This window comes from Bos taurus, chromosome 6 (genome assembly GCF_002263795.3).
Source record: "Bos taurus isolate L1 Dominette 01449 registration number 42190680 breed Hereford chromosome 6, ARS-UCD2.0, whole genome shotgun sequence".
NCBI classification, from domain to species: Eukaryota; Metazoa; Chordata; class Mammalia; order Artiodactyla; family Bovidae; genus Bos; species Bos taurus.
The window spans coordinates 22,739,970-22,762,060 of NC_037333.1; the positions used below are offsets into that span (position 1 = coordinate 22,739,970).

Here is a 22,091-nt window from a genome sequence, read left to right on the forward strand (position 1 = left end):
AATCTTTTATGGTTTTCACATTCAGCAAAATATTTACATATTTTTATAAGATCATATTAAAATATTCTAGCAGCAGTTAATTTGGAAGACAAAGATACTATATACTGTGATCAATTAATAAGTTGAAGAGAATCTCGCTGGCTCTCTCTGCCAGACGATGAGAAAAATCTTTTAAATGTGTCCTTTTGACAAGTGTTAAAGTATTAACAAACACAATAAAAATGGAAATTATTTCAGTTATTGACTGAAAAATTGTTAATTCTCTGTGTTGTTCTGAGATTCATGCTCATGAACTAAGGAAGAATTAGTCTCCTTTCTGTTTAGTAAGAATCTGATCAAAAATTTTTAGCTTACTTAATGGATATTTTAGTGCGAAAACTTAGGAGGTAGGGAGAAAGACAAACAGTTAAAAGCAGAATAAAAAGGTATTATTATAAGAAGATTCAGCAACTGTTTTAGGTAGACTCATGAGGAGAGACCAAAGGAGAGCCCAAGACCACCTCCCTGCCGAGTCTTAGCTTATTTCAGTTAGTTTAACCCAAGAAGTATGGATGCCAACATGGCTGGCATTAACTTTAAAATGTCCAAGACTTTCCTTTTCCCTTGTGAATAATATGGTTTTGAGATTCTGACTTCATGGCTTCTGTTTCACTGACAGCATCCTAGGTGAAACCAGATTAAGTGTGTGGGAAACACGTGTAGTGTTTCATTTTTAGCGGAATGTGTCAACTATCTTACTTTTATGAACTGGTTTCCGGAGCTGTTAACTCTCTTTGTTTCTCCTCCTACCTCCTTTCTCAACTCTTTCTAAAGTTGGGCTTGCACTAGAAAGAAAACATTTCACTTTTCATTTCCCAGTGTATTAGATTATACTTTTCATGTTGGAGTTGGATCTGAGTTTTCTCAACTCAGATTGCACACTAGTAAATAATGATTAAAATATATCACTCCTATAATCCAATTTTTGAAATAATTGGGAAAGAATGTAAAACAAAGATAAGAATCCTAAAAGCCCAGGAAACCTGTCCATGGAAGAATTTGACACATTCTAATTACAAGCTCTAGGGTCTTGGATCTAAATCAAAGTGATCACTCAGTTGTGTCCAACTCTTTGCGACCCTATGGACTATACAGTGCATGGAAATCTCCAGGATAGAAAACTGGAGCGGGTAGATATTTCCTTCTTTGGGGGATCTTCCTAACCCAGGGATTGAAACCAGGTTTTCCACATTGCGGTTAGATTCTTTACCAGCTGAGCCAGCAGGGAAGCCCAAGAATACTGGAGTGGATAGACTATCCCTCCTCTAGCAGATCTTCCCGACCCAGGAATCAAACCAGTGTCTCCTGCATTGCAGGTGGATTCTTTACCAGCTGAGCTACCAGGGAAGCCCAAATCAAAGGGGGATCATAATGACGGTTGCCTTGAAAGTTTGTTGTGAAGATCCAAAGAGACAGGATGTCAGTTATAAACTGTAAAGTGTTCTATGAGACTGTTTTCTCCAATGAATATGCTCATGAATCCATCATAAGAAATTTGATGCTTAGAGCATTCATGAGGTGGCATCTCTTTATCAGTGACTTGAAGGCTGGAAAAAACTTGTACAGAACAATTCCTGAAGCTATCACTAGCTAAAGTCTCCAGCGAAAAATAAGTGGGAGCTTCTAGTCTTACTTTTAAAGACCTCAATCAAAAAATTTTAAGAAAAAATACTGGCATTTTACTTTTAATTCACTTCCAGTATTAGCCCCATGAAAAAATATGATATTAAAATTGTGCTCAGTCACTCTGTTGTGTCCGACTCTGCAAACCCATGGACTGTATGTAGCCTGCCAGGCTCCTCTCTCCATGGGATTTCCCAGGCATGAATACTAGAAAGGGTACCCATTTCCTACTGTAATTAAAAGTAACACTGCATTGAAAATGTAATAATATGGTTTTTAAATAACAGGAGTGAGTTTTTGTATGATGTTGCTTTTTATATATAGTACTTTTCAGAAGATATATAGGCCAACATTATACTTGGGGTCCTAGATATCTGGTGAAAATTACTCTCTGTGGAATAATTTTTAACCTCCTAACCAACATACCATATATGGAAATTCACATTAGAAAAAACAGGATTTAAAATTTTATTTAAACTATTTAGCTCCCTTTAAAAAGTAGCTAAAAATTAACTCCTTTAATAGCTTTAACCTGATATAAGACATCCTTGTTTTCTTAATAACTGATTTTAATAACTAAATAAAACTATTCACATCTATAAAAGTGGGAAAAATACACCAAAACTTTGTTGTCAGGGCTATATTCAGTGGGCTTGCAAAGAGTCAGACATGACTGAGTGACTGAGCATGCACGAAAGCAAGCAGATACTAATTTACATCTCTCCCCCCACTCCCAATATTGATATACCTACATCCTTGATCTATCTCAGCAGTCTATAAGAGTTCAGCACATAGTAGGTAATCAATACGTGTTTGTTGAATGAGTGAATGAATCGAGAAAGTACCCACTAGGTTTCCCGCACTTTTCATTAAGAAGTACTTTCCATCTCTTATAAAGTGCATGATCTTAGTAAGGGTTTATGTTGATTAACTTGAACCTTTATAGGGATAATGCCTTCAAGAACACAAATGCTGAATTTCATGGTTTCAAAATTCACTTTTTAAAAATAGTCTTTAAAGACTTTACAGCCTTCTAGGACTTGACAACTCAAGTACAGTGACAAATGGGGCTTTAATAATAGATGCTTCTTTCATCCTTATTAAATTTTCTCTGTAAGAATATTTTATGAATTTGGAAAATAAACATGAAAGAATGATCAGTAAAGTGGGTGGTAATTAGTGACTGTAGGAGTGAGCAGAAAAGTCTGCCAGGCTGTGGAACATTCCAGGAAGATAAGCCTACCGTGGAAGCTCCCGGGGATGCTTCCTGCCCCTCATCCCCACTCCCACTCCCACCTCTGCTGCTACACAGCTTCGTTCCTGCATCTGGGAACAATGCTATCACAGTCATTTAACTGTTCTTCCACTTTAGCGAGACAGAGTGCTTTTAGACTTTGGTCTCAATGCACAGTGTGATAAACCCTTTACCACTTGCTTCCCCTGCAGCTCCTGACTGAGGGACTGTGCCCAAGCTCATTTTCAAATCTGTAACACATTAGCCTTTCTCTTTTGCCAGAAAACTAAGAGTATTTTTAAAACCCAAAGTTGTCATTTACTTTTCCACATGGTGCTTGAGGTTCGTTTTATGTGAAGAGTGACAGACTCCTTCCAAATTTTCTTTCTTTACTTACAGAAAGCTTTGTAATGAGACTTCTTTCCTGGAAGGAGAAAGCAAGAAAAAGAGAGAGGGAGAGAGAAGAGGAGTGAGGGGTAAGGAAAGGTAGAGAGAGAAGGACTAAAGGAGGAAAGAAGGAAGGGAGGGAGGGAGGAAGGGAGTTAGTGCCAGGTACCTCTTAGCTGATTTCTCAGGTTTTAGATCCGGAGAAGGCAATGGCACCCCACTCCAGTACTCTTGCCTGGAAAATCCCATGGACGGAGGAGCCTGGTAGGCTGCAGTCCATGGGGTCGCTAAGAGTCGGACACGACTGAGCGACTTCACTTTCACTTCTGACTTTCATGCATTGGAGAAGGAAATGGCAACCCACTCCAGTATTCTTGCCTGGAGAATCCCAGGGATGGCAAAGCCTGGTGGGCTGCCGTCTATGGGGTTGCACAGAGTCGGACACGACTGAAGCGACTTAGCAGCAGCAGCAGGTTTTAGATATTAAAGAACAGGAGGAAAGTTTCTTTTGGTTTTAAATGGTGATCTTTGTATAGCTTCACCACTGCTATACTGTATGCTGTGTAAGCGTGTCAAAGTTTCAAAGTTGTTTTAAACTTAAACTTACCTTGTACTGGGAAGTGAGGTTTTTCCAGTTGGAAGGCAGTGGTTACAGGTCGTGGTGGGGGGAGAGGTGGTCTGGGGCACACAAGGGGCTCTTGGGAATTATTTTCAGGGTTGTCTCCAGGAATGAACACATACAAGTCATCGTACTGGTTCTCACTCTCACTGTCCACCTCTGGAGGGCCATGCTCTGCCTCCATGCCTGATTCATGCTCTTCTTCTTCCTCTGCCGTTTCATTCACTTTGGCTTCTTCTGACCTCTGCCTGTAAGGCCAGCTTTTATGGTGGAGATCTGGGCTCTGTACGGCTGTTTATGATAAAGATTGTAGGATTTCATTTAAACACTCCATCTGGAGGCAGTAAATGTTTTGTAACTTGGTACAGAAGTGGTGGTAATGTTAATTAAACTTTTATCAACTGATACAGGAGAAAGCTAACAAACACGTAGTTTTGGTGAATAGCCATTGTTGAGCTTTTAAAATATTTACCGAGAGAGCTCCATTACATCCTGCTACTTCAGTTTATGACACTCTCATACACAATAATAATATGTAATATTCTGATATTACATATATAATAATATTGCAATTCTCTAAAGTTATTGTTCGAGCAGATTCAGTATATGACTGCATTACCATATTTTTAGTAGACAACAATATAACCAACCTAACAAGTAATAAGTAAGTGATGGAAAAGGTAAAGACAAGGAACAAAAATCTTATCTTGCTTATAAATACTGTGATCAAATGAGTCTGTGATTCTTAATTATTTAACATTTATCACCAGATGACATCTTAATTCTTAAAAATACTATTTGATAAAGTGTTGATATTTTTCCATTGGGAATGCATCTAAATTACCAACAATAGGTAAATATTTTTTCTACTTTTAAAAAAATTTCTACTTTTAAAATTTTTTTCAAAAATTTTAATTAGAGGATAATGCTTTACAATGTTGTGCTGGTTTCTGCTGTACATTCTGCTGGTTTCTGAATAAGCTATAAATATACACATATCCCCTCACTCTTGAGCCTCCCTCCCACCCGCTTATCCCATCCTTCTAGGTCATCACAGAGCACTGAGCTGAGTAGGTAAATATTGCTAAGGCTCAGTTCTCTCACCAAAAAAATCTATTCTATCTTGAAATTTAACCAAATGATTCAGGCAAATTTCCTCTACTCTAAGAATCATGATTCCATTATTTGTGTTTACACTGTACACGATAAATGCCCTCTAGCCACTTAGGAAGAAAATAGAATAATATATAATGCAATAACTTTAAATCTTAAAACTTGTGGTTTATATTTTCTTTATAGAAATTCTGCTCTAAATAAAGTATTCACAAAAGTTTGAAATGAACTTTGGAATCTATACTGGAGGGAAAAGGCGAATTGCTGTCATGAGTGCAATAGAAAAGCAAATAACTGTTGTTTCAAAGTTTTGTTAAACTAAAACACAGCTAAAGAAGACAAATGGCAGAGTACAGACAAAGAGGAATTTTTTTTATATGAAGATTTACACTGTAGAGATTTTTTAGCATCAGGAGAAAAAAATCAATCATGTGGGAAAATCATGTCCATGATGGTACTACATATTTCTACATGAATTTTATTTTTAATTTCTCTCATTTTTCTTGTGGGAAAGAAGAAAGGTCTAGCTGCCAGTATTAGAACTGCAACCAAGATTCTTTAACTATCAGCTGGGGCAGAGCAGACGGTGTTTCGTTCTTGCACAGATCTCTGCACAGACCTCATTCATCTTTCTGCCTCTAACCCCAAACACAGCCTGAAATAAAGGAGTTTCTAGATATGCTGATGGAGTAAATGATGGAGTGGCTGGAAAGAAATCATTGCTCAGGCTAGCAAAAGGACTTCACTGTTCCTGTCTGGGCAAATTGATCATCAACTTAGAATTACATTCATGCTATAGGCAATTCCTTACAGCTACCTTTATGTCAACATGCTCAGTTTATGTAGTCTATTTTATGTAACACTGTCTAAGCAACAGGGTCTCCTTAGTCCTTGTCAAATATGCCCAAACCTGGAATACAGCCCTAGAGTCATACATGGTGGGTCAGTGGGTTTTAGGAAACTTCACAGAAATGATACCAATGGAAATTTGCTGACTTAGGGTGTTCTATGTTTCACCTCTTCTCTAAGGAAAGAGTCAGAGGCCTGAGTCCAATCGCACAGAATTTCATATCGGTGACAGTTTCAGGTCCCAACAGTCTGTAGAATTGAGGTTGTTCTGTACCAATAGCTGAAATAATGTCTTCTTATTATAGGTAGTACTTCTGAGAATAAATGTCATAATAAATATATGGTCATTATCAATGATGGCCTTTACATCACTTTCATTACCACTAAAATGATAATAAATCATTAAAATGATATTAAATGTATAACTTTAAAATTTAGTGCATCAACTGATTACATTATCATTTAGCATGATTTTGTGTTCTGCCCTAGTGTTTGAAGAGTTTACTGATTTTGCCAAAGTATGCTAGTTAAGGAATTGCATTTAATATTATTTGATTTGCAAGTCATCCCATCAGTTGAAAAACTGGTAGGCAGTTTTGTGGAGCATCAGCTGTGACCTGTTCAAAGTGCAAATGACTTGAGGTAAGAACAGGAGAATTTGGAGCAGAAGTGTGAATAGTTCCTTCATGAAGTACAGAATATTAGGGGCAAACAAGAAGGCAGCTGTTTCAAGGTTTCTTAACAGAGTACTACTGGCATTTTTGAGAAGATAATCCTGTGTTTCCTGGGGCATGTCCTGTGTATTGCAGGATATTTAGCAGAATTTTTAGCAAAACTCCCTTCTCAACTCATGACCACAACAAAAATCTCCATTCACTGACATGCATTCTCTGTTGAGAACAGAAAATAGTGCTCCATTAAGAGCCACTGCGTTATTGCGACAATCCAGGGGAGAGCTGATGCCAGAGTGGACGGTGTGAATAAATAACAGTGATAGGGTAAGGAAATACTGGCTGTATTGTGAAGGAAGAGTTCACGGTACTATCTGACACATTGGAAGTGGGATAGGAGAGAAAGTAAAAAAGGGTGACTCCAAGTTTTGGGACTGAATTGAACAAGGAAGAAATCTTCATTTTCTGACATGGCAATATCAGCAGGTAGAGTGGATTTGGGCATGATTGGGGGCTTTCAGATTTAGAAATGTTGAGTGGGAGATGCCCATCAGACTAGCCCAGTGAGCAAGCTGTTGTGAACCTATGGAGTCAGGCATGATGGGTAGAATTATGTACATGGAGGAAGATTCTGGTTGTCTTCAGTCGTTATATATAGAATTACATTCTATTACAGCTAGCGGGGACCTTAGAGAGAACTAGTGCAAACTCATTTCTTATCTGAGAAAACTAAGGTCTGAAAATAATGTGACTTTGTTTAAAAAAATCAAAAAAATATAGTTATCACAGAACATTTATATCAGACTGACTAGTGTACTTTCTTTGGGTAGGAAAAACTGCTGGTTTGATTATTAAACACTGAACTTGTTAGAACTATTTAAATTAGCGAGATAATGTAGTAATATTTCTACCAGATGATATGCTCAAAGTCATACCATTAATTAGATGTCGTCCAATGCTCTTTGTGTTTTTCCACACTCTCTTCAGTTTGACTTTACCAGTTACAAATACCTTAATTTAAGTGTTATGTATATATGTAACATAGAGGAGCACTTACTAGGAGAACATGTAGAAAATGAGGTAATACCCTCTTCATAGCGATTTTCTTGCTCATTATCTCTGCTAACTTCTTGGATCTGAAATAAAGGAGTGTAACTTTCAATAACATGCATTAATATTAATAAACCTGTATTTTTTAATATACCAAATGGAGAACTGATACATGCAAAAATAAGAATTAGTTTTTAAATTCTAATTTAAATACTTTGATTATTATATATCTTAGCTATTATATTTGGGCCATCTATAATTTTTTCAATGAAACATAGTATTAAAAAAGTGTAACTAGAACAATATAACATTCATAATAAACAATAAATATATTTTAAATGGAACTTCTTGCAATACTTTTAAGATCCACAACAATAACTATGAAATTTTTACAATAGATAACTCCTGAATAAAACTGAATCGAACTATTTCACTTAGAAACCATAAACATTGCTTCCTTTGAACATTTCTGTATCTTTTACCAGTTCAAAAAACAATTAATTACATCAAGGATTAAAACACAGTGAAAGGCAGTGAAGTTTTAAAGAAGTTTCTTTAAAAAGAAAAAGGAAACTGAGTAAAGGAATTTATGCTCCTCTTTCGTAAATCAGTTCCACTACAATTAGAAGTGGGAATTGCTGAGAAAACATAGGAACCTGCTTTATTTTCTCTGGAATTGCTGTGCTCAGTTGTTCAGTTGTGTCCAAATCTTTGTAGCCCTATGGACTGTAGCACACCAGGGTCCTCTATCCGTGGGATTTTCCAGGCAAGAATACTGCAGTGAGTTGCCATATCTTTCTCCAGGGGATCCTCCTGCCCCAGAGATCGAACCCATGTCTCCTGCATCTCCTGCGTTAGCAGGCAGATTCTTTTACCACTGAGCCACCTGGGAAGCTGGAATTGCTAGCCTTTGCTTATAATCTCTGAAGGAGGCATGAAATCTAAATTACTGGAACACATTGGTGGTTGTAGAGAAAACTAAGTAATTCCAGTGACAGTTTTATTTGGACAAAAGCATGTTGAGAAAGAGATGGAGCTTGGTTGCATTAGCATAGATCACATTTTGTTACCAAGAACTCCAAGTGATTATTCAAACAATTTATGCTTTTTTATTTAATAAAACTGATGGAAATGATTAGGCCATTGCTCTACACTTGGTATGTCCCTTTAAAATTTAGAAGTGTTCACATTAAAGCATTACTAAATTTATAACAGACTTGGTGTGCAAGGGTATTTGACTTGCATCATGACTTCATCAATTTGATTTGTTACCCACTTTGGCCAATGAGAGCTCAATGGAATTTATTTTATTTGTTGTTGTTGTTGTTTAGTCAGTCGCGTCCGACTCTTGCCAACCCCATGGACTATACCCTGCCAGGTTCCTCTGTACATGGGATTTCCCAGGCAAAAATACTAGAGTGGGCTGCCATTTCCTACTCCAGTGATCTTCCCAACTCAGGGATGGAACCAGCAGCTCTGCAAGTCTCCTGTATGGCAGGCAGATTCTTTACCACTGAGCCACTGGGGAAGCCAGAAGCAGCACAGTCTTTGACTTCCATTGAAATCTTGAAACTAAAAAATCTCTTTAATGTTTTTATAGTGAGCTTGATGCAGAAGCTCATTTTCTTTTTTTTTATTGAAGTATTAGTTGATTTGCAATGTTGAGTTAGTTCCTGGTGTATAAAAAAGTGACTCTGTTTTTCATATACATATAACATGTGTTTCACATTCTTTTCTATTTAAATCATATTTTCTCCTTTGTGGACTCAATTAAATTCTAATGTGAAAAGTCATGTAACTTTACTACAGAGATTGACAAGTTGGTTGATGTCTATATACTCAGTATTAAAAGCATTGTTGATATGGCCATTTTTTGTTTTCAGTTAGCCTGACCTCTATATTTCACAAAGTAGATCAAGAATATATTTTTAAAAATCTATAATATTAAAATCACACCAAGGGAGTTTTTACTAGTTGAGTAACAGGAATGCTTTTCAAAGATTTCAGGAATTATGTGAAAATTTCCTTTATCCTATTCACAAACCTAGACACCACAAGCTCAAAATCAGTCTCTTAATAAAGAGACTGTGGGCAACTGTGTAGGGGTTTGTGTGTGTGTGTGTGTGTGTACTGAGGTTGAAACCTAATGGAATAATTTTTACATTATAACTTAAGCTTTATGGCATTTATATAAACAAACACAAAAGCCTAAAAATGTCTTGAAGGAAATGGCTTCCAAATACAAAAAATAGCCAAATTTGATTGAGCACTTTCATAATTATTATGTAAAACTGGTATTTTGTATAATCAGGCTATATAGAAAGCAATTGTTTTCTCAGGAATGAAAGGATCTCTAGACTTATTTACACTGAAAAAAATTGTGTCTTTCTAGAATTCTTTACACTTACAATCATATTTACTATGGAAAAATGTGTTATATCTAATGACATATTAATAACTGGTAAAATCAAGGATGGCTCAAAAGTATGATGGCATTCTGACGTCTAAGCACTTTGATACTCTGTTATGTGGTGCAGAGGACAGAGTGGATTTTGAAGTCTTTCCTCACACATTGAGGCCACCTCCAACCAGTCTCCCTAAGGGGTGACACACAGGGCTGGCAGCTTCTGGTCTCAGATCCATCAGTTCTAACTACAGTTGTAAATTTCAAGCTTGCACACCTGACCCTTTTAACTACATTCCAGCCCTATATGATAATATTTGTTTCTAATCCATCACAGTTGTGATTGCATTTGTGAGGTACCAGCACCCTTACTGAACCAGGGCTTCCTTGGTTTCTCAGAAGGTAAGGAATCCACCTTCCATGCAGGAAACCTGGATTTGATCCCTGGGTTGCAAAGATCTCCTAGAGAAGGGAATGGCTACCCACTCCAGTATTCTTGCCTGGAGAACTCTATGGACAGAGGAGCCTGGGGAGCTACAGTCCATGGGGTCACAGAGTCAGACACAACTGAGCTACTAACACTTTGACTTTCGCTTCACACATGGTTTGAATTCAGCCATCTTTCACTAAAATGTGAATGATATAACTAAAATCCATTCCTTGCTTAAGGTGGTAGCTGTAAAAGTAAAAATGTTATTGTCATTTACAATTATGGAATCCAAAGTCTGAAAGGAACCTGAACAACTAGTTTATTCTCTTGTTCATACACTGATATAATGCTGAAACTATGTGTCATAATAAAACTGTAATAATTTGGATATTTATCCAACAAGTTTGTTTTTAAATGTGGTCTATGCATAGAGAACAGACTTGTGGTTGCTAAGGGGGAGGAGGGTGGCTGAGAAAAGGACTGGGAGTATGGGGTTAGCAGATTCAAGCTACTATACATAGATGGATAAACAAGGTCCTACTGTATAGCACAGGGAACCATATTCAATATCCTGTGATAAACCATAATGGGAAAGAATATTAAAAAATGTATATTTATGCATAACTGAGTCACTTTACAGCAGAGATTGGCACAGCATTGTAAATCAGCTATACTTCAATAAAAAATATTAAATATAATCTATGGTCTGCACTGTCCAGCCCTCTTTATAAACTGGCTTTTCCTGATTTCCACAGTTGTCCCTCTTTTATTCTTACAGAATGTATCCTGTCTGGGAGATCTTATCCACTGCAATGTCTTTAATTTATATCTCTATCATGATGATTCCTAGACATGTAATTTGCTCCAAATTTTTCTGGGGTCTATATTCTAGCATTCAGCAAAGGATACTAGAATAACTATTCACAGAAGCAAAGGAAAAAACCTGGAGGGAGGAAGAAAAATCAGGAGAGACTATACTTTAGATTAAATATTTATGTCCCTTCAAAATTCATATGTCAAAATCCTAACCCTCAAAGTGATTGTATTGGGGGTGGAGGTTTTTGGAAAGTAATAAGATCATGAGGGTGGGGCTCTGATGAATGGGATTAGTGCCCTGATAAAAGAGACCTCACAAAGATTCCTTATCCCTTCCATCATATGAGGACACAGTGAGAAGATAGCTATCCATGAACCAGGAGGAGGGCCCTCGCCAGATACAAGATCTGATGGCACCATGATTTTGGACTTCCCAGCCTCTTGAACTGTAAGAAATATGTGTTTGTTGTTTATAAGCCACCCAGCTTATGATATTTTTGTTAGAGCAGCTTGAATGGCCAAAGACAGAGAATTTCAAGTAATCCTTGCTTCACCAAGGGTAACAAAGGAAAGTTCTGAAAACAGTTTCTAAACATTTTAAATCAAGATCATTGGTGACCCTGAGTAGAGGAACTACAATGGAACTGTGTGATTTCATCCTGGATTGAATCTTGGGGAGTAATATGGGAGTGAAGAATGGAGGGCATTATATATACAGAGTTTCCTTTTAGGATCTATGATGTGAGTAAGGGTTACAGGACAACACTCCTTAAGACTTGTTTTTAAAACAATGAGTTAAAGATGTTACTGAAAGAGTGCATTACTGCAGGTCTTTTTTCTATTCCTATAATAAGAACAAAAGCATATACCAGACATAAATGTAAAGCTTTGCTACGGACAATTATAAACCCTTGAAATCAGTTTTAGTTTCAAAATCCTAAGTTTAAAAATGTAAACTTCTGTAAAGGAAACACAAAATACCAGTATGTCAGAAATATAAATCATTATGGTGTTTTGAGTACTCCAATTACATCAAATGTTTTAAAAACATGCTTTAATTTGGAGTAAAACTAAATAGAAGCTAAATAATGGATACATTTACATGTTTCCAAGTTGACAGATTGGAGTCAGTGAAGAGGTAGCCAGGTTTACATTTATGTTGACTATTGCTAACAGCCGTCTTTTTTTTTTTTTTTCCTTTTTTTTCTGAGCTTTTGATAATTTGAGTGAGGGTCAAAGAGAACCAAATGGAAAAATCCAAGCTGAGTAATAAAAGGTTAGCATTGTCATCATCACAGTGTTGCACATGTCATTTATCTAAAAACAGAAAACCAAGTGGTTTCTGAAATCTAAGCCAGAAGCAAACATAAAACACCACTTAGAGACCCAGAAATTTCCCCCAAAGATTATACTCTTCAGTTGTTAGATAATAAGCATTATTTGACAAATGAGACAAAAGACCTCTAAGTTTATATTATCAGAAAATAAGTGTTCTTTGAACAAATTAAATAGAAAGGTTCTTAAAACTTATACTGTTGCTAATCTGTCCCCAGGAGGTGTTTATAAGGCTGGAATAATTTCTAGCTTTGACATATAGAATTAGAAGAGTCAATTCTATTGATCAGAGAATTTAAAATATGAAGGATCAACAGTCAGAAAAGATGAATCATAAATTAATGAAGACACGGTAGAAGAGCAAATAAAATTTCTAGCCTCAAACCTTCAGTTTGAAGGCAGGTAAAATTCAGAAGAGGCTCTTCTTCTGGGGAAAAGTCACTAGAGACAAAGCTGTTATTACTAATTATAAATATATAGATTTATATTTTTTTGATGTGGCAACACACCATAATACTCTTAAGTATTCCCATTTTAAGTTTTACGTTTAAATTGTGGAATGGAACTAGCAACCCCATCAATATCATTTAGTAGCAGAGCAGTATCTCTTAATCACAGAAACCTGTGAGACACATATGTATCCTCAATAAATAATTTTGCTTATTAAAAGTCATTTTCACCCCATCTCAATTTACTAGCTTCCATTCAAATAAGTTACCAGACCTTTACCATTCCCGCTTAGTTTTGATGAGTAAGTACATTGACAGGATAGATACTTAGATCTTACCTAAATATAGATCTATTTAAGAAACAGAAGAATATATATTTTTATGTACCAAAAACAACCAAAAGTTTTGCTAGATTTGACAATTTAATAATAGAACAAACCTATTGAAAGTAATATGCAGTGCATTTAAGGTAAAAATAAAATGGAAAACTTTTGTGGTAGGAAAAACAACATTGTTATATGTTAAAGAAACATATTTCCCCTACTCTGGCATGTAAAATCAAAATAGAAGAGAATCAATAAAACTAGTAAGTTCACTTTGGGAAAAAAACATCATATTCTTTAGTCCAGAAATCTGAAAGCTTTTAACTTGTAATAGTGAAATAAATTTTATTTTGTGGGGGCCCCAACCAAAACACTAAAGCTGCTACTGTTTCTATTCTAAAATTACTGTAAAAAGAGCTTCATCCCACTTCATTCTGCCACTGAGAAGTGCAAACATCTTGTGAGGCAGTAGCTTAGCATTTTCACGCTTCAAGTGATTTGTTTGGCAGATTTCAGTTGCTTGTGAAAATAATTCCTAATCTTCATATTCATAGCCTAAAGGAAACCAGGGCTAGTCTAATGGAAATCAGGGTGTGTCTGATATCCATTTTCATCTAGAAGTACCTTCATGAGTGTGTAATCTTACATGAAGTTTAGATAAATTAGTTTAATGAAATTTATCTTCAGCTTTACATATCTTCTGAGAAAGATTTTTCTGGTTCTTAATTTAGACAGTTATTCATTTCCAAATAGCAGGCCATGGCATTTGCCTGAAGAGGGGTTTCACAATAGAATATATAAAGTTTAAAATAGCTCCTTAAATTAAAAAGAAATTCCTCTATACATATGGTCAATTTATCTTTGACAGAACAACAGAGGCAATACAATGGAACCAAGAGAGTCTCTTCAACCAATGGTCTTGAAACAAGTGGACATCCACATGTGAAACATCAGTCTAGACACAGACTTTATACCCTTCACAAAGTTAACCCAAAATAGATCACAGACCTAAAAGCAAAATTACAAAACTCACAGACAGTAATGGGAAAAACAGACGATTTTGGTTATGGTGATGTCTTTTTAGATACAACACCAAAGCAAGTTCCATGAAAGAAATAGTTGATAACCTGAACATTATCAAAAATAAAAACTGCTTTGTAAAAGACAAACTCAAGACAAACAGGAGACAAGCCACAGCTTAAGACAGAATATCTGCAAAAGATACTTCTGATAAAGGTCTGTTAACAAAGTATATGAAGAACCTTTAAAATTCAACAAGAAAATAAACTGATTAAGAAATGGGCCAAAGATCTTATCAGACACCACAGCAAAGAAGATACACATGTGGCAAACAGGCATATGAAAAAATGATCCCCATCTTTCCCATATGATATTATGGAAACGCAAATTAAAACAACAATGAGATAGATTCCCTGAGGATTCCCAGTCCCTTTGCTGGATCCCCAGATTGATAAGCCTGACATGGGGCCCAGAACCTTCACAGCAGTGGGAAAACTTTGATATTATTGCTCTCCAGGTTGCGGGTTGCTCATCCGGTGGGTATGGGATTTGATTTTATCATGTTTGCGCCCCTCCTACCATTTCATTGTGGCTTCTTTGTCTTTGGACATAGGGAATCTTTTTAAAGTGGGTTCCACTGTTCTCCAGTGGATGGTTGCTTAACAACTAGCTGTGATTTTGGTGCTCTTGCAGGAGGAGATGAGTATACATCCTTCTACTTCACCATTTTGAACTGGACGCTCAGAACACAGATTTTTAGGGCAGTGAATAATACTTGGCAATGAAAATCTTGGATATAGGTTATTATACTTTTGCCTAAACGCACAGAATGTATGACCCCAAGAGTGAATAATAAGGTGAACTATGGACTCTGGGTGGTTACAATGTTATGAAATTAGATTCATCCTTGGTTGAAAAAAAAAAAAAGACAAATCTGGTGAGTGATGTTGATAATGGGGGTGAGTATGTCTGTGTAGGAGCAGGGATATATGAGAAATTTCTGTATCTTGCTCTCAGTTTTGCTGTAAATCTAAAACTTGTCTACAAAATCAAGTCTCTTAAAAATTTAAAAGAAATTCATATGCAAATAGATAGTGGATTTAATGTTATTAATTTTGTCTGCAAGAGCTCCTGAAACTGTTCAGGATAAAACTCTATAGAAACCAATAATGGGTTAGCACATACAAATATTAACATAATGGTTGAATCCCTAGGTCAACTAGCTTTATAACTATAAATATTCTGTTTAGATATTTGAATCACTTTACATTGTTATGGATCATGTAATTAAAATAGTAAGATAAGGATTGAGGTACTTTAACTGAGATTTGCATTTATGAACAGCTGAACTAAGTGAATGAATAAAAAATTAACAGCTGAGCTAAGTGAATGAATAAAAAATTACATATTATACCCTGTATTTGAGGACATTTGGAAGTTTTATAAAGATATATTCCTCACTAAACCACTGAATAGCTTAGAAATTCATCAAACTAAAGTAATGTCAATTTAGTTTAGGCAAAATGCTATCCCTAGAGAATTGCAGCAATGGCAATGGGGCTGTATTTTTTTATTTACTTATTTAAAAACATTTATTCAGAACTTACTAAATATTAGAAACTAGGCTAGTCTGGGAGCATAATGAAGGATAAGTTAAGTTTAAAAAAAAAACACAGAAAATATCCACATACATATTCATAATACATATGATAGGTACAATGGCATTATTATTAAAAATAATAACTTATATAATATTTACAATGTATTAGCACTGGTCTGGTGGGCTACAGTCCAAAAGGATCACAAAGAGTCAGACATGACTGAGTGACTGAGCACATACATACACACACACACAGACACTCGTCTAAGTTCTGTATTATGTTAATTTATTTTAGCCTCAAAACAATTTTATGAGATAGGTTTACTGTTGTAATCCTCACTTAATGACTCAAAAAAAACTTACAGTGGGGTTAAGTAACAGCTAATGTCTCTTATTAGAGGGCTCAAACAATAGGAAAATAAATAAAAAGTGTCTACAAGAAAGAATATGTCGTCACCTAAGATGGCAATGAATCAAGAATCATAGAGATTCACAGAACAGATGCATGCATGCTCAGTTGTTAAGTCATGTCCAACTCTTTTGTGATCTCATGGACTGTAAATCAGGCTCCTCTGTCCATGGGATTTTCCAGGCAAGAATACTGGAGTGAGTTGCCATTTCCTACTCCGGGCGCTCTTCCTGATCCAGCGGTTGGACTTGTGTCCTCTGCATTGCAGATGGATTCTTTACCATTGAGCCAATAGGGAAGCCCCATCATAGGACAGATAGCTGACAAAATTTTGGAAGAAATGCACAAATTTCAGGGCTGTGGCTGGCACTGGAGACACCTTTGAAAGATGATTAAAATATTTAAAACTGGGGGTTGGGTGTCATGAGCAAAGTAACATAATTAAACGTGGGCTTGGGAAAGCACAGGTTGTGTTTGGGAAACACTGGATCATCCTGCTTGACTAGCAGGTAAGAGCAACAGATGTCTGTTTACCGGGTGCACAGAATCCCTAGTTGCCCAGTTCTGTCTCCTCAGTATTTCTGGCCCTCAGGCCAGGTAGTGGGGAGCCAGGCTGTCTGTCCAGTTGGCCTGTAAAGCATATGCTGAGTACTGTCTTGGCTATTGTCTGAATAACAAGAAAACAGAAGGCCCGCTCTCAGTCCCCACGGAAGAGATGGTCAAAACAGCAATAATGGCCTTTGAAAGCACACACAGATATCATTAAACCATATCACGGCTGTATAGATGCCAATACGTGTGTGTATGCTGAGTTGTGTCCAACTCTATGAGACCCCGCTGACTGTAGCCTGCCAGGCTCCTCTGTCCCTGGAATTTTCCAGGCAAGAATATTGGAACAGGTTGCCATTTCCTACTCCAAAAGATCTTTCTAACCCCAGAATCAATTTGCATCTCTTGCGTCTCCTGCATTGGCAGGCGGATTCTTTTACCACTGCACCGCCCGGGAAGCCCATAGATGATGCTAGGAACGTGCTAATGGGGACAGTGGGGTCAGGGATAGAGGTGGGGAGAAAACACATGCAACCCAGCAAAGATACTCCAGGCTTCCCTTTTCATTTCCTCTCCTGCCGTTGAGAAGCAGGAGACAGCTATGTTTTCACATTTGGCTTGGATACAAATGCAGTGAAAATATCTAATAAACATTTCTTGTGTTCTGAGAAATGAAAAATGAGATGAATGGAGATATGTTCTAATCAGAGAATCTTGTTTTAGGCCCAATCTTTCAGAAGGAAAAAAAAAAAAAACTGTTGTAAGATGAAAATGTTAGAAGTAAGAACATATGGGTTGCACAGTGATATCGTTTGATAACTTAATGGTGTATGTCTCCTTGGTAGCACAGAACAAAAGTGTGTGTGGCTCTTATTCCTTCTAAATCCACCTCAGGGAATGTATACAGTTATCACAAATGGGATAAGAGAGGCAGAGAAGTTTTTAAATGGTTGTTCAAGGGCACTAAATGAAGCCAGTTTCTTCTAATCAGGGTTTTATCCACAACTCTTGAGATACACATGATACGTGACTAGAAGCGCTTCTCTCTATCTTGCTGCCAAAGAATGAGATGCAGATGTCATGATTTAGGAAGGTTTTGATTACAGTGTCTACATTTATAAAGTAATTAATGATTTTCAAAGCAGTTTCACATATATCACCATCTTCATATCAACACTGCAAGTCAGGCACAAGGAGACTTAAGTGAAGACAGATGAAGAGATGGTGGCTTGTCCACAGCTTACAGTGTATAAAGCAGAGATTCAAATCCAGGATAACCCAGGAACTGGGGGGTTTATATCCTGTGGATCCTTGTCAAGTGTTCTTTATATTATGAATATGTTGCTTTTTATTAAAACTATTTGTACCAGGTAAATATGACATTAAAAGAGATGGAGTGAAAATAATATATTTTTGGAAACGAAACTCTTTACTCAATGAAGAAATCATGTCTGACTGCAGATCAAAGTTCTATAAATGATAGTGGAGTTTAAAAATTTATGTTGGTGGTAAAAATGAAGCTAAAATTTTCTATTAGACTAATAGACTATTTTCTAGAGAATGTGAATAGGAGAAAATTATGGAGTTAATCCAAAAAAACCTAGTAATCAATTAAATTCTATTATACAGTTTAGGATGAAAGATGACCTCTATGACTTCAAAATCATTAAAACATAACTCTGATATATTTCTAAAGATAGAAAAGTCTGTATTTTACTGTTTATTTACCAGCAATTGAATTTTCAAGAAAGTAACTCTTTCCAGTGGAGAAACATTTTTATCAGGTAGACTTAACCTGCTTTTTGATAGATGTAATAAAAAGATAAATCAAAGTAAAATTCCACACATTATAGTTATATTTGTTTTATGATAGTACATTTTGTGATAGGAAGACTATAATTTACTTAAAATTATGGTTTCATATTACCTTGCTTCCCTGGCCCCCATTACCACAGCAGATTTTATATCCATGATTTCTTTCTTACTTCCTGAGTCTTTAGCCACATTTCACAGATAAGCCAAAGCACTTAGCCACTGGACACTGGTTTATCTCTGCAACACAGTACCAACTTCTGTTTGACTGCCTCTGTAAGTGTTATTATCAACCCTTCCAGTGCAAAGCCTATACAGACAGGTCATTTGCTAAAACAGAGATGTTGGGTTTGTGCTTGTTTCTTTTAATCACTTTTATCCGGTCACATAAACAGCCCAGATATGCATTTCCACTTCATCAAATAGTTAACACATGATAAACAGATGTCAGGTTTTATATTTTAGGGGTTGTATTTCTTCATTCTTATTCTTTTCAGACTAGCCTATTAGCTCAATGTTTTCTTTCTTTTCCTTTGACTTTTAAAAAGAAATAAGTGAAACCATAGAATGACAGGCTTTTTCATATAATGAGTTAACAAATCTCTACTGTTATCTAAACTCTAGTTTGGTGAGACACTTTCTTTAACCAAATGTAAAGCAGCATGATTTCAGGTGACCCCTATATTATCCTTTTGTGAATCAGAGGATGTGTGGGCCAGGTGTACTAAAGATAAAAATACAGTTCAGAAGGCAATTTAAATAGCTCATATGTTCTGGGAAGATTACTTGTCAGGAAAATCAGGAAAAAAATGAATTTAAAATTATGACATCCTACTCAGATACCTTGTTATATGTGGCTGGGTAAAGAACTCCACTTCACATCTAATGTCCATGTCTTATACAGTAAAACCTATATAAGAAAGCACTGGATATTTTCAACCACGGAAGTGTTCTTTTCATACCTTACCCCATCCTGGAAAGGATAACCTAGATTATTGCATTTTAGGAGGCTGAGACGAAAGATAACTAAGACGAGGAACAGTATCAAATAGTGTAGTGATCTTGGCTCTCGATGCACATTAAATTCCCAGCGGGAGCTTTCATAAACTCCCTATTTCTTGGCCCCATCCAAGACCAACTAATTAGAATAATCAGAAATGGGACCTAGGCTGAAGTATTCATGAAAGGCTCTGCTGAGGATTCTACTCTGCTTCTAGCATGGAGACCCATGAGGACAGTGAATACAAGCACAGATTTAGAATGAGATAGCCTAAATTCATAGTGGCTCCTGACTATTGACTATGAACAAGTTATTGAATCTTTCTCAGAACTAGTTTTTATCTATAAATCAAGTACCTACTACTTTGGGTTGTTTCAAGGGTTAGATGAGCTATTTCCTGTCATAGATTAAATACTATTACTACTATGCACATGCCAAGTCTCAAATTGCAGTTCAGTTCCTGTACCCCAATCCCTGATGGCATTCCAAACTTTCATTATAAGATCACCTGCTGAATTAGAACTTTATATTTTCTTTAGAGGCAGTGCTGTGATTTCTTGAAGCAGCAGAGCAACGTGATTAAGAGCATGGGCACAGGAAACAACAGCTAGGTTCAAATCTTGACTACATCTTCTTGTAGCCCTGTGACACTGGTCAAACACTTAATTTTTCTCTCCCTCAATCTGCTCATTTGTAAAATGGGTTACTAACATTATCTGCCTCAGAGGATTATTGTTGGTGAGTAAATGTATTAATATACACAAGATAGATGGGGCTTCCCCAGTGGCTCAGACTGTAAAGAATCTGCCTGTAATATAGGAGACCTGGTTGGCTACAGTCCATAGGGCTGCAAAGAGTTGGACACGACTGAGCACCTAACAAACATGCACATCATGCTGATGATAATGTTGCTGATGTTAGTAGTGAAATCCTTTACTGATGTTTCAACCAAAGGTGTTAATTTTCCAAATCTAACACTGACCACTGGATCTTTCCATCATTCTTAGTGGTTCTCCCACACGATGTCCACTAGAACTACATTGGAGAATAATGTTTACAAAGATAATTTGAAAGGATATTCTCTGATTTCTTTACCAGTTCACAGATTTTTTTGGAAGTGATAATTCAAATCCATAACCACTTCTTGAAAATGGTCTGAAAGATCATGTTCTAATACTGGTTAACAAGTAGTATCTTCTTTCCATATGCATTTATTTTATTAATGTCTAGGTTGTATATCATATGGTTATATAACACTGATGTTGATATTAACAGAAAAGAATAAGAGAATTCATAAATTACTGCTCTGCTACAGTGCTAAACAAAAAAAACAATCTTAATGACATCTGTAGAGATCTTGAGTAAAGAGGCATTTGACATTCTCTGATAGTGTTGACTATCCTATTTTTAGTATTTTGTGTTTTTTGGCACTTTAAATCAAAATTTAAGATTTAGAAAAATGCTGTACCAGAGAAACATAATGTAATTCATGAATTTAATCTCTGTTCCCTAACTCTAACTATTAGTGTTTCATCACAACCACAATGCCTATTGAGGAAGCACCTCAGAGTGTCAAGGGTCCAGCTGGAGAGCACAATTAGCAGCCGATGTAAGTGTTTACAACCAAAGCTGGGAGATACTTGTCACAAGGAATTCATCATAATGTGTCTCATACCTGACAAAAGGCACATTAATAATCTTTTATTGCTTTCTATGCTTTGAGGGCTTTAATTTTTCAAAAGTCAAAGAAGGTCTTTTCACGTTATTTTTACTTGACCCTTAATGTGCCAAAAGATATACTTTCGGAAATAAATACTATTATGAGCTACTGAAAACACCTCCAGGCAAACACAGGCAACTTATTAACCGTGACTTTATGAGACTTCACACATTGCATCTTGTGGAAGGCAAATAAAACCCTTATATCTGTCACTGCCTTTTTCTTAATACTTCACAGCTGCCATCCAAAAAATCCCTCTGCTGAAGCTTCTGGCAATGGCTGGTCTATGAAAGAGAAATGAAATGCAGAGAAAAAGTGATTACAGAGTTATATTTTCCATGGGGTTGCAAATGCAGGTGTCAGGAGCTTCAGTAATGTTCTTTCTTTGTCCTTTGCCAAGTGTGTTATCTCTGGAAGAGACCAACACCAACCTTTCTTTAAACAGATGTGCCTCAGGGGCCAGCCTGAGAACCACTATCTGTGCTGGCGAACTTATGGCCCTGCACACTGGAGGCAGGATCCATTCATGTGTTCATCCATTCAACAAACTGAGTGCCTACTATGTGCCAGGCCAGGCAGTGTTGAGAATAGTAAGGATATAGCAGTAGATAAAATATTATGAAGTTCCTGCCTCTGTGG

General features: G+C 36.4%; 1 protein-coding gene across 6 annotated transcripts in view; it reads right to left on the minus strand.

Annotated features, from left to right (window-relative positions):
- The window catches only part of BANK1 (B cell scaffold protein with ankyrin repeats 1), a 321,139-nt gene that overhangs the window by 44,795 nt on the left and 254,253 nt on the right, over window positions 1-22,091 (minus strand). For all 6 annotated transcript variants that reach the window (XM_059887725.1, XM_024993521.2, XM_010805953.3 and 3 more), the window contains 2 exons: window positions 7,593-7,671; window positions 3,891-4,193 (listed from right to left, as the gene is read on the minus strand). In XM_059887725.1, coding sequence (XP_059743708.1) covers window positions 3,891-4,193; window positions 7,593-7,671 — 382 coding nt within the window. The remainder of the gene's footprint in view (window positions 1-3,890; window positions 4,194-7,592; window positions 7,672-22,091) is intronic.